At 44.8% G+C, this 13,956-nt stretch overlaps 1 protein-coding gene across 1 annotated transcript; it reads right to left on the bottom strand.

Annotated features, from left to right (window-relative positions):
- Window positions 1-4,733: 4,733 nt before the first annotated feature.
- Window positions 4,734-13,818, bottom strand: LOC309532877 (dual specificity protein phosphatase 13A-like). Its single transcript, XM_082223659.1, has 3 exons — window positions 13,583-13,818; window positions 6,134-6,351; window positions 4,734-5,369 (listed from the first exon to the last, which is right to left on the bottom strand). The coding sequence occupies exons 1-3, from the start codon at window positions 13,759-13,761 to the stop codon at window positions 5,158-5,160; spliced, it is 609 nt and encodes a 202-aa protein (XP_082079785.1). The 5' UTR covers window positions 13,762-13,818; the 3' UTR covers window positions 4,734-5,157.
- Window positions 13,819-13,956: the final 138 nt, after the last annotated feature.

The raw sequence follows: 13,956 nt of genomic DNA, 5'->3' as shown, positions 1-13,956 counted from the left end.
CCTTCTATTTCCTAGACTTTACTCTTTCCTTTGCTGCAACCTATGTGTGCTGAATGACTACATCCCCACCCATGCCTATCTAAAGGTGACTAATGGCAGGCACTGCAAATGACTCAGATGGCCAAACACACTGGAAACTGGCGTATCGTGTTTGCTTGTAGGCCACCACAGAGCTGGCAAATACATGGGTGTGGTGGAGGGAGAGCAGGGCTTGGGTGGTGTGGCAGGGAAATTGTGAACAGTTCATGGGCAGAGAAAGCATGACTCAGACACCGAATTGGCAGGCAGCTTTAAAAGCCATGGGTTCTCATCATACTCATTGTTCATTCTCTTTTTTAGTGCAATGCTATTTTGATCAAATGGTTTGATTTTAAAACTTTTTAATCAGCGAGAAGGCTGTGGCGTTTGCCCATTCATTTGAAAATGTTTGAACAGGGGAGAGAGAAAGGGTTAAAAATGTAGAAAATAGGAAAGCCGAAGGCGGACCCTGCCTGTTTATAAAAGGGCTTAGACCGAGGTTTTGTTAGAGTTGGTGGTGGGTAGTTGGTTGGTTTTAGTGGGTTGGTTGGTTGGGAAAGGCAGTTGGAAAAGCAGTTGGCAGGCAGTTGGAAATAGAGAGACAGGGCAGTGGGTTCATGTGTAGAAGAGACACAGACAGGATAAAATAAGACTAAGAAGGTAAAGAGTAACAATGCTTGGAATGCAGTTAAAGCTTGCTTGTGTCTAAAATAAACTACACTCTTCTTTGTTAACGTGAGAACCTGATTGAGACTAAGTGATTTACTGGGGAAGACCTGGTTGGTGGCAGTGGATTAGAAGAAGAGAAGAGTTTGGATTTGATATCCCGTTTTATCAGTCTCCCTTCAGGAGTCTCAAAGCGGCTAACATTCTCCTGTCCCTTCCTCCCCCATAACAAACTCTCTGTGAGGTGAGTGGGGCTGAGAGACTTCAGAGAAGTGTGACTGGCCCAAGGTCACCCAGCAGCTGCATGTGGAGGAGCGGAGACGCGAACCCGGTTCCCAAGATTACAAGACTACCGCTCTTAACCACTACACCACACTGGCTCTCTCTCTGGCTTAGTGGTGTATGGGTCAATAGTCCGGGAGATGACCGGGGCCTCCGTACAAACCTTATCAAGAAAGCAGGTCTTTAACGTTGTGGGTTTTTAAAATACAAGTATTTCCAAAAGAGCAGGCAAGAGATGTCACTGCAGCAAATCATTTGCCCTTATCTTCTTGCAAATCTTTTAAGAGTTCTCTAGTGCTTGTAAAAGAAAAATAAACAGGGTGTTGTTCTTTGAGTAGTGCCAGCTAGGTTTTAGGGCAGGGGTGATCTGGCAGGCATTGTCAAAATCCATTTTGGATTATAAAGTCTCCCAAAGCTGGAAAAGTTCAATTCATAAGAACAACAATAGACTCAAATATACCGTATTTTTCTGTGTATAAGACTAGGATTCCCCCCAAATAAATTATGTAAAATTAGGGGGTGTCTTATACACAGGTAGTGCAAAGGCCATTTTCTTAAATCTGAGTCCTCCAAAATAGGGGACGTCTTATACATGAGTGCGTCTTATAGACGGAAAAATACGGTATATGTCTATTTGCTGTTTTGCTCATGATGGGACTTGTTTACAGTGGTACCTTGGGTTAAGTATTTAATTCGTTCCGGAGGTCCATACTTAACCTGAAACTGTTCTTAACCTGAAGCACCACTTTAGCTAATGGGGCCTCCTGTTGCTGCCGCGCCGCCAGAGCACGATTTCTGTTCTCATCCTGATGCAAAGTTCTTAACCTGAAGCACTATTTTTGGGGTAGCGGAGTCTGTAACCTGAAGCGTATGTAACCCGAGGTACCACTGTATTGCTTTTATTGTTCTGTGATTATTATTATACAGTATCTTAACGTTTCATCGGTGTTAGCCAGCCGGAGAACACTGTTTCTGGGTGCCATATAAACGCTGCTTACTAAATATTAAAGTTGTTAATAAAGTTTCCCAGCCTGAAAAAATCCAGGCAGGGAAAAGTCTCTGGCAGACAAGACGAAGCATCTCACGATAGCGTCTGGGGTTTTGACGAATGTTAAACGATCCTTTAGCCTTGAAAGTAAAGAGGATAACTTCTCCCTAGGCAATGGCTATTCGCGCCAGTAGTAAAAGGAGGATGCCGGAGTACTACTAATTCTGTAGTGGATTTGAAGTGTTCCAGCTGCTCTGGGCCACAGTGATACAGAGAAGATATTTATAATGCCAACCATCAGTTGTTGTGTGCATCTGACTGCACTGTGCAACAGATGTAGGGCACCTATATGCCTGCCGATATTTTAAAAAATCCAAAGACTTGTGGCCAAACCCAGTGGGAAGTTCTCTGGAGAACTACAAGAATGAACTGGAGCTGTGTTTGATCAATAGGGCAAAGAACTTTCTGCCACTGCGCTTTAGGCTCCTTTCTCCTGCAAACCAGAAGTCCCTATCCAAAATTCGCCATCACACATTCCCTGTCAGGCTTCAGGGAATCAGCTTCCTCCCTCCCGTGGCAGTAGATAAGCAGAACAAAGGAAAAGGAGTCTTCTTACCAGTTAGAAACTTTAATAATCACAGCGAGAGAACAAAGAACCCATCTCCTAGTGTGGCGGTGCTCCCAGTTAAGGATCACACACCCCTTATGTCCCTATTAATCCACGTCATTTCTACATGTTGAAATCTGAGCTTGTACCCTCTGTGTTTTGTGTGCTTTCTGTTCTGCCACTTTCTCAGCTCTTCTTGACCTTAGGGAGAGTGGAGGAATTCTTTCCAGAGACAGTGAATCTGTTAACCCTCTCTCTCCCCGTATTTCTTCACCTAGCTGTATTTCCCAGCTTCTGCCTTCTGAACTATGCCCCTCTGCAAACCACTGTTCCAAAGCTATACCGTCCTCTTGCTCCTGGGAAGATCCAGGATTAGGAGCAGGGGGAGGTTCGCACCATTCCTCCTCAGTGCAGCCCTCTTCAGCACGGTCCCTGACATTCCTTTATCTTGATCCAGAAGGATTTCCCTTTTGATGCGCCAGAAAAGGAAGGCATCCAAAGCAGCCATTTCTTCCCAGGAGATATGTTCCTGGAGCAACTGGGACAGGGGACAGTGCCAGGCACAGCGAAACCAGGCAGGTAATGTGCCTTGGATGAAGACTTTCCTGTCCATTCTTGTGTGTCTTTGCAGCAAGGGCAAATGAAACTTGAAATGCAGCAGGGGGAAATGAAGTCATCTTCATTCTTCACCTTGAGAGCCAGTGTGGTGTAGTGGTTAAGAGCGGTAGTCTCATAATCTGGGGAACCGGGTTCGCGTCTCCGCTCCCCCACATGCAGCTGCTGGGTGACCTTGGGCTAGTCATGCTTCTCTGAAGTCTCTCAGCCCCACTCACCTCCCAGAGTGTTTGTTGTGGGGGAGGAAGGGAAAGGAGAATGTTAGCCTCTTTGAGACTCCTTAGGGTAGTGATAAAGCGGGATATCAAATCCAAACTTCTTCTTCTTCTTCTTCTTTTAAGCCACGAATGTGTGCCTAGCCTTTGGTGGCACAACGCAGGCTGCACAACACCCGCAGCTCTGTCATCTTAGTGATGCCACCTGAGGTGGCCACCTCACTACCTCATGGAAGGACCAGCCCTGTATTTCCACAGAAATCCACCCACACCCGGTATTTAACACCAGTCAGATTAAATCAAATAAACAAGGAATATTCAGTGTTATGTTGGAAGGGATGCCAGGAAACCGGGAATTATGTTCACATGTGCTGGGGGTGTAAATATGTACATTTTTTATTTATTTTTTTGCAAAAAGTGTTTAAGGAGATAACAGAAATCACTGGGTGAAAGCTGGGCGAAAGTCCAGAGGTAGCATTATTATCAATTTACGATGGGGTGGAAGGTTCACAGGCTGTGAAGAACTTGCTCACAAATTTCATGACCACTGCACGAATTGCTATAGCTAGGAAGTGGAAGGGGCAAGGAGAATATAAAATGGAAGAATGTTATAAAGAGGTGTGGGATATTACTATTAATGATAAATTAACATGTGCCATTAAGTAAGATGGGGAATACGCAGGAAACATGATTTTGAGGAGGTATGGAAGGTGTTTGTAGAATTTGTACTGTTAAAACGGAAAGGGGGTAAAACTACCGCAAGAGGTGTTGAAATTTTGGGAGGTTGGGTAGTTACAATGGAATGGTCTCGGTGGTGGGGTACACATTTTTACTCTTATTTATTTATGATTATAATTTTGTCCATTAAAAAAAAATCCATCCCCAGTAACACATTACAATTTGAGATCTAAATGCATTCCCGTTCTTTAGATAACTATTAATTCAGCGCAAAGGACTTTCCAGTAGTTAGGGTTCAAAAAGCTCCTTACTTGTACAATCTTATACATAAAAAAAAATATTGTAGCACCATGAAAGCTTATACCAAGAACAAACTTAGTTGGTCTCTAAGGTGCTACTGGACAATTTTTTATTTGTATACTGCGGTACCTCGGGTTACATACGCTTCAGGTTACATACGCTTCAGGTTACAGACTCCGCTAACCCAGAAATAGTACTTCGGGTTAAGAACTTTGCTCAGGATGAGAACAGAAATCGTGCTCTGGCGGCGGCGCAGCAGCAGCAGGAGGCCCCATTAGCTAAAGTGGTGCTTCAGGTTAAGAACAGTTTCAGCTTAAGAACGGACCTCCGGAATGAATTAAGTACTTAACCCAAGGTACCACTGTATATATTTCGACTGCGTCAGACCAACACTACCACCACGTGAATCTTACACATTTCTATCTAAATATAATGACTTATCTTTGCAAAGTTGTGGTAAGCCAGGATTAGTGAGATGCTATATGTGAGCGCTCTGAAAAATCTGAAAGCACTTTGAAAGCTGCATGTGAGATGCTCTATGGGGGCACTGTGGCACCTTCTCAGTCTTATAAGCTTCAAATTCAATCTCCCTTAAAGAGATCCAGAAAATTCAAGCGCCTAACTTGAATGTTAGATGTTCTAGATGTCAAGGTCCACTCCCAAACTAAGCATTCAAAATTCCTGTCAAGATAAATAACGCAGCCTCAAGCTTAATTGCTGAGATTGGCAGCGGAAACAAAGTTCTCTGTCAGATGTTGTCACTTTGCCGTTTTGCTTTCTTCTTCGCGTTACAGAAGCCGACACAGCCTGATCTTGTACCGTAGCTCCAGATCTAAGTCTTGCAGCTGTTTCAGGAACCCTCGGTTCGGGGAGATGGCTCGATTCTGCAGGACCTTTCCAATGGCGTCAGCCAGGGAGAAATTCTGACAGATCATGAGGTAAGCCAGAACCAGGGCTGCTGATCTGCTTCTGCCTAGAATGCAGTGGACCAAGATCTTTCCTGAAACGGAGATGAAATGATTTAAGAAGAGAGCAACTGGGAACTCCTTTGAGCTCCTCCAGTAGGGGATTTTGGGGGTTCCTAATTTGTATTAAAGCAATCCAAATTGTCAAGTGGCTCTGAAGCTCACTGGGTGACCTTGAGCCACTCATTGACTCTGTCTCTCAGTCTGACCTATCTCAAAATGGTTGCTTGTCTGCCCTGGATACCAGCAACCCATGCTATGCTGCTGCTAATACCTAAAACATCAGTGCAGCAGTTCCACAAGGGCAGGCACTCACCGTTTGATAATAATTTTTTTATTAGTTTTCAATTACAGTCCAATAATAGCTTAATTATAACAATGCCAAATTATAATACAATTACGAATACCAATCGTTCAAATACCAAATTATATAATTTAGGTGGCCTCCCGCATGCTAGAATGGATGGTTTGATGATTACTTCTGCGTTCCAAAGTCTTATTAATTTCAATTACATTCTGGTCAAAATACTAATCCCTTATACAACAACGGCGATATTAATAACTTCTATTCGTGTTGACACATTAAATGATTTATAAAACCACAAGTGAGGCACTCAAACTATATCCTTGTTCTTCCTGTGTGTGGCAATTATTCTGACCGTGGTGTTTCTTCCTGTCCTTGTAAAATGTTCTGTCTACCTTTTCCCGGTTGTTGCTGTTCTCCATCATGCCTTGGGCGGAGCTAATATCCGATTGTTGTTTCAGAAACTTCCCCATTGCTCCATCCCAAGGCACTCACCATTTGGTACACTTAGGGCTTTGGTGATGAATTCGGAGGCAGGGCGGAAGTGTATGCTGAGGTCAAAGTCTGGGGAGTCTTCTGCTGCTATTCCATAGTAATGGAACTCTGGTCCGTAGAACATTTGGTTTCCTTTGCTTCCCCAGGCAGCGTGTGCTGCATTCAGAATGTGAGTGATACCCCGTTTCCTTAGCTCTTCCTTGTTGTGTGCCGCCGTGCTGCCGGGAAACAGATATGAAAGTGGGCAGTTTAGCAGAAATGAATCCCATGTCCTTATTTATTTATTTATTACGTTTATATACCATCTTTGGGACGCGGGTGGCGCTGTGGGTTAAACCACAGAGCCTAGGACTTGCCGATCAGAAGGTCAGTGATTCGAATCCCCGCAATGGGGTGAGCTCCCGTTGTTCGGTCCCTGCTCCTGCCAACCTAGCAGTTCGAAAGCATGTCAAAGTGCAAGTAGATAAATAGGTACCACTCCGGTGGGAAGGTAAACGGCGTTTCCGTGCGCTCCTCTGGTTTGCCAGAAGTGGCTTAGTCATGCTGGCCACATGACCCGGAAGCTGTACGCTGGCTCCCTCGGCCAATAAAGCGAGATGAGTCGGTCATGACTGGACCGAATGGATTGGAGGAGTTTGGATTTGATATCCCGCCTTTCACTCCCCTTCAGGAGTCTCCAAGCGGCTAACATTCTCCTTTCCCTTCCTCCCCCACAACAAACACTCTGTGAGGTGAGTGGGGCTGAGAGACTTCAGAGAAGTGTGACTGGCCCAAGGTCACCCAGCAGCTGCATGTGGAGGAGCAGAGACGCGAACCCGGTTCCCCAGATTACGAGACTACCGCTCTTAACCACTACACCACACTGGCTCAGTGTCACTGGTCAGTGGTCCGTTTCCCTTTATACCATCTTTATCTTCCAAGCATCTCCAGGTGATTTACAGGGTTCTCATCCTCCCCGATTCATCCTCACAACAACTAAGCTAAGAGATGGTGACTGGCCCAAGGTCACCCAGTGTGTGAGTGGGGATTTGAACCCTGATCTCCCAGTTCTATCACTCTCACCATTACAAGAAGAATGGCAACTTAAACTGATGGAATATGCGCAGCTTGAAGTTCTAACATATAGAATAAGAGAAGAAGAAGAACATACGTTTAGAGAAGATTGGGAAATGTTTATTGAATATATGGGGGGAAACTGTGTCTATTTGAAAACGCTGGCAGCATTAAGATAAATTCAACAGTGTAAATAAGTTTTGATGGATGTGATAATGGAATACTGAATGGTTTATTTTATGTAAAATATGCAGGGATTTATGTTGTGCAAAATGAACCACGGAAAGAGAGGAAGGGAAGTCATCCATATTTTAAGGTTGTTTAAGTGAATATCCTAAAATGTAAAACAGAAATTTAGCAAAAATTATAAAAACAAAACCAAAAACACTCTCTCCATTATGCCACACTGGCTCATCTTTTCATGGTGGAAACAGTGATACAGGGCTTAGTTTCCGATGAATGAGAAAGTGTTGGATATTGATTATTCATTTATTTATTTAAACAAATATGTAAGAAGAGCATAGTGGGTGCATATGCATTCCTTTCAGGAGGCAACGCAACTGCTAATCCCACTTCAAATTCCTAGAGAAATATCATTATCATTATTGCCACAGCTCCCAGACCCAAAGCTGCATCTTCATTTTTTCTGAGGTCTGGGGGGCCAAGTCTTTCCTGTGGCAGGCCCTGTCCTGTGGAACTGCCTGCCAGCAGAGGCTTGGTAGGAATCATCCCTGCCTACTTTCAGATACCTGTTTAGAAAACTGCTATTTAGATATGCCTCTGAAACATGAATTCCTTGCCCCCAACCAACATTTTTTTTAAGTGCTTCTCCTGATGTTTTGGTCCCATGTTCTAAGTGTGGCGTATGTGGTTCTTCCATGCATGTTATCCTCACATGGGACGTGGGTGGCGCTGTGGTCTAAACCACTGAGCCTCTTGGGCTTGCCGATCAGGAAGGTCAGTGGTTCGAATCCCTGCGATGGGGTGAGCTCCTGTTGCTCTCTCCCAGCTCCTGCCAACCTAGCAGTTTGAAAGCACGCTAGTGCAAGTAGATAAATAGGTACCACTGTGGCAGGAAGGTAAACAGTGTTTCCGTGCGCTCTGGTTTCCGTCATAGTGTCCCGTTGCACCAGAAGCGGTTTAGTCATGCTGGCCACATGACCCGGAAAGCTGTCTTCGGACAAACTCCAGCTCCCTCAGCCTGAAGCGAAATGAGCGCTGCACCCCATAGTCACCTTTGACTCCTCACAACAATCCTGTGAAGTAGGTTAGGATGAGAAACTGTGACTGGACTTTCCCCCTCTGAAATCATAAAGGGCAAGAGAGCCATGTTAAGATATCTGGGCTTCAACTTCTTCGGAAGCCTGTGACTGATCTTTTGTATATAGCACAATGGTCTCTTAATCGAGATTTGCAGGATTTTCCTGTAAAGGCTGATGCAATAGAGGGCACACTTTGAACCGATTATGTGGATAAACCTCCTCCAGTATGGACAATCACATTCGAAGGGCACAGATATCACCATGTGGTTTCATTAGCACAGGGCATTCTCTGTGTCCTGCCGTGAACTGCTGCAGAGCTGCACTTGGCACAGATGAACGGTTTTCTGAGCCGAGGGCTGTGGATAATGTTTTCATATAGATGTAATCATGATTTCATCTGGACAGGAAGGGCACACACACAGAAAGTCGCCATCCTTCCTTTTGAAACAGATGTTGCATGTGAAATGTGCCGATTTTATACTAGGTTTACGTCTTCAGAATGAAGACAGGCTCCACTAACAGAATCGCTGTTTGGATTTGTTGTTTTATTTCCATAACGGGGAAAGCTTTCTTTCATTTGTGGCTCCTTGAACATATGGACAGGGTATGTTCCCGATGTTACGACAATCCAGTGGATTGCGTAAGCTTCCCCTGGCAGGATCTCATCCGATACTTATTTCAAAATGATTGCCACTGATCCGAAAGGGTTGTGCTTTCAGCATCTCTTTCCGTCCTATTGATAGTGTCAGGGAAAGTTTAAATAGAGTGTAGGGTAGGATCAAATTCCAATAAGGCAGATCTGCCTAGAGTAGTATGAATCACCGAATCAGAAATCTATATTTCATAAATTAATACTGACGTATTCCAGTGAGGCAGTTTTGTTGCAACTTATGAGAGTCCTGCAGCTTCGTAAACACTAATAAGATTTATTGAGACAGAACCATTTGTAGTTAGAGGTTCTTTTTTCAGATGCCAAAACAGTTGGTCTTAGATAGCAGTTTCCCCTTTGTCCCATCCTGTCCCACCCTGTGGGCCAAGCAGTTTTGCAATTGTTCCACTGATTTTCCCTGGAAAACACACTTTTTACCGCTGAATTGGAACGAACGGCAATTCACGGAAAACACAATTGCTGTTTACATACCCTCCAATATTTCTCTGATGAAAATAGGGATGTCCTAAGGAAAAGCAGGACATTCCGGGATCAAATCAACTGATGATTTCCTTCTATCAGTCCACAATAGAAAGTGTTCTCTCATACTGTATTAGGGTGTGGTACGCTGGTTTGACAGAAAGTCCCTACAGAGGGTGGTGAAGACAGCACACGATATCATGGGCTGTGCCCTGAGTCCGCTAGATGTTATCGCAGGAGACTGTTGCCTCAGAAGAGCGAGGAACATTCTCAGGGATGACTCACACCCTGGCCAGCACCTTTTTAATCTCTTGCCCTCAGGCAGGAGATATAGAAGCATGATAAGCTGTACCAACAGGTTAAAGAACAGTTTCTACCTGTGGGCCGTGAGGCTGCTGAATGGAAGACAGCAACATTGCAGCTGACGTTTGGGGTTGGTGGTCATATGACAGCACACAGAGTGTAACAAGGACTGGGAGATGGGGGGGGGGCTCATTTAATCTCACTGTAAACAAGTGGTACAGTGACAATAAAGTATTTCTATATTCTATATTTCTATAAATCAGAAACTGGGACAGATTCTGTAAATCCGCAACTGTCCCTGGAAAATAGGGGCACTTGGAGGGTCTGTGTTGGTCCAGTTCGTTTGTAAACTACAGGGAAGCAGTGAGGCAAATGGAAGTTACACAAATTAGATTAAGATATACAGCAAGAAAATACAGCAAGAAAAACCCTTTACAATGACAAAAGGCCAAGGAAAGATACGGATAGTAGCAGATGCAAAATACATATGAATACGAGATTCAAAGAGAATGGGTGTGATTCTTCTGCAACTGGCTGCACCTGATTGTAAATGAGTATAGCAAAAATAGTATAAGCTCCTTAAAATGGGACAAGTACTCCAGATCTCTACCTAGTCTGAGTTCCTTTAGTTGCTAAACTAATGGCGTCTAGCTCAGTAGCTTCTTGCTGGAAACTTCTTCTTTTTTTAAAAAAAATATATGAGCCAGTGTGGTGTAGTGGTTAAGGGCAGTAGTCTTGTAATCTGGGGAACCGGGTTCGCGTCTCCGCTCCTCCACATGCAGCTGCTGGGTGACCTTGGGCTAGTCACACTTCTCTGAAGTCTCTCAGCCCCACTCACCTCACAGAGTATTTGTTGTGGGGGAGGAGGGGAAAGGAGGATGTTGAGACTCGTTAAAGGGAGTGAAAGGCGGGATATCAAATCCAAACTCTTCTTCTTCTTCTAATATTTTCTATTCCATAGGGTAGACTTCAGTGTGGTCAGATCTACTTAATTCTATTACCACTGGATTTGTTTGAATGCTGGCCAACACTAGCTTTTAAATGGTCAGATGAATTAAATAGTCTAGGAGCTTGCAAAGGGAAAGGTTCGGTGACAGGGTATAACTCTTCTTTCCGATAAGAGGCTGAGGCGGCAAATATCGGAGGAACTGGGATGATTTATTTAGCAAGCTTGGAACATGTGGTCCTAATGAATTATTGCTGCTCACTCAAGAGACGTTTTGACCAATAGCAGGCGCTGCATGGACATCTTAAATAGCACAGCTTTATACAAAATATGCTGTTAATAGCTAGCAACCGGAAGTGACCAACAATGGAGCCAAATGATGTGGGATTCCTGCCTTGCCCGGGGGCTGGACGAGATGACCCTCGGGTGCCTTCCAACTTCCAACGTTTGTGATTCTATGGGACTGGGGCATAGGGAACTAATGCGCCATGGCCATATGTGTTTGTTGCTGCGCTTGAGTCATAAGGGAGCTCCTCTGTGGCGTCTGCAGCAGAGGTTTGAGTGCCAGGTGCTCCAACTTTTTGGGCCCTAACAGTTCTCCCTTCCACTGTTGGAGCTTGAAATATTGTCTCCAGCTTCCCAGCTCCGTGTCCTGTCGAGTACTATACTAGGTGATGGAGTGGGGGCCTGGTAGTATCATTGAGTACCGTGTTTTTTGCTCTATAGGACGCACTTTTCCCCCTCCAAAAATGAAGGGGAAATGTGTGTGCGTCCTATGGAGCGAATGCAGGCTCCTTGGCTTCAGCGATAGCAACGCGAAGCCTCCGAAGCGCAGAGGGAGAGCTCCCTCTGCGCTCCGGAGGCTTCGCATTGCTTTCACTGAAGCCTGGAGAGCAAGATGGGTCGTGCGCACTGACCCCTCTCGCTCTCCAGGCTTCAGGGATAGCCGCCTGAAGCCTCCGGAGCGCAGCGCGAGCTCCCGCTGCGCTCTGGAGGCTTCAGGTTCCTTTTGCTGAAGCCAGGAGAGCAAGACCCTCCTGACTTCAGCAGAGAGGGAAAGTTGTGCAGCGCCCCTTCAGCCAAGCGGGAGGAGAAGTGGAAGGGGCTCCATTTCTCCTGCCGCTTCGCTGAAGGGGCGCTGAGCAGAGAAGGGGAGAATTTTTTTTCTTGTTCTCCCCCTCGAAAACAAGGTGAGTCCTATGGTCGGGTGCGTCCTATACAGCGAAAAATATGGTATATTTTGCAGTGTTGGACGGGGCTGTTGGGGAAGTGCTCTGATCTTCCCAAAGTCATTTGCTGCTTGCATTTTGGCTCACCCTGTGGGTGACTCTGCCTTCCCATCCTGGATTGAGTGGGCGTCAGAGAATACAGGCACGCAGCAGTGGCATTTCTGTGATAACGGCGCGTATAGGATTGCTCAACCCAGACAATTTGGTAGGGGATAATGTAACTTGGAGAACTTACGGTCACATGACGCCGTATCCAATTTGCAAGAACACGGAATGTTATTTTTTAGCGGACGACTTTAGTTACCCTTTAGTTTCTGTAGGCTTCGGATCAACTGAAATATTAGTAAGAAATCCATCTGCACCGGAATTTAGAATGATACATTATGACATGTGCCAGTTGCCATGACGGGACTGGACTCTAGTGTGTTTGCTTCTCAGAACTTCTGCCTTCAGCCATGTGACTTCTTGCAGATATCTAAATCATTTAACTCTCTAGCATCTTTCCTTGAAAACAGAGGCTCAGTCTAGTGGTTGCATATCCCTTTCAAGAGCAGAGGTTGGGATCAATTGAGCACATTATACTCTATGTCATTTCCTACCTCAGGGTTCAGATCTGATTTTTTTATGCATCAAAGGTTGACAAGCGCATGCTAACTGTATAATTAATCCACCGTATATTTGCCAATATAAAATGCAGATGATCACTCCAGAGGATTATACTTTCAAAATACAGAGCAGGATAAAACAATATGAGTTGTCTTTGTAAATTGCATATGGATAGAGGAGCAAATTCTTGGTGCATAAACACATAACTAATCAATAGAATATTCAGACATGCAATCTGTAACCAGGCCCACAGCTAGGGTTCCTGAGAAACTCAACCTTCAATTTAGAAAGTCCATCACCGCTCATGTTTCTTGAAGACGTGCATTTTAAATTCGCCAGTATAAGGTTTCAGTAGCCACTGGAATTTCTGTACTCTGCTAGGCTACCTCACTCGGCCGCAGATTTCTCAGTTTGAATACCTTGTCTACATTCCTTGCATCTTTCTCCACCTGTCTGCATATCACACCTTGTTCTCATCCAACTGTAAATTCTTTTTTAAAAAAATCTGTATCTTACACAGGACATACTGGGCACCCCAAATGCAGAGGGTGGTTTGTGTCATTTGGGTGTAGATAGGACAGGTATTCTGGGAAAAGAAAGTGGGTTCCTTTGCTAGAATTTAGATTTTTAGTTTTAGCGCATAATAAAATATATTACCTTGTGTCTCTGTGATAGGACTATCTGTGCTGTTCCTGCCCCAGTAATATACAGATTTTTGTAATGTGCTTTCTATTATGAAGGCTGTCCCATGTTGAACGACAGAGAAAAACAAGGGAAACTCTTTTCAGACTTTAACTTCAGCGTGCACAGATCTGTCCTCCGTTAGCAATGTGAATTCATTGGTCATAACATTACACTGCTGTACAGTACCTTCCTTTTACCCCACGCTCAAGCCGCGGCTTTGTTCCGGGTCACACTTACATGTTGCCTATATAAAGATTGGGCCACACTTCATCTATCTCATTTAATTCCATCCTGCAGCTGTCCATCACATGCTCCAACTCTTGGACGGAGGGTGAGGCGGATCTGCGGCTGTTCATTTTGCAAAAGGAGGCGGTCGTCTTTGGAAAGGGGTCATCCGCTGTCATGCGATGATACATGGTCGTTGCAGAGCCCCAATGAGCTCCAGTTACCTTTCGACGTTTGACAGGGAGAAGCAGGTGTGCCTCTTGAGAGATGTCCCCTTTTCGCCCCCTGCCCACCCCCATGCCTAATGTGGGAACAGCCTTTGCTGACACGGCAGCACAAAATGCAATAAGCAGGAGTGGAGATCAACATCCTATTTTTCCTCTAAA

This window comes from Podarcis vaucheri (assembly GCF_965113315.1).
Source record: "Podarcis vaucheri genome assembly, chromosome: 5".
Lineage (NCBI taxonomy): Eukaryota > Metazoa > Chordata > Lepidosauria > Squamata > Lacertidae > Podarcis > Podarcis vaucheri.
The sequence above is the reverse complement of the archived record's forward strand: the minus strand, read 5'-3'. Positions and strand labels throughout refer to the sequence as shown.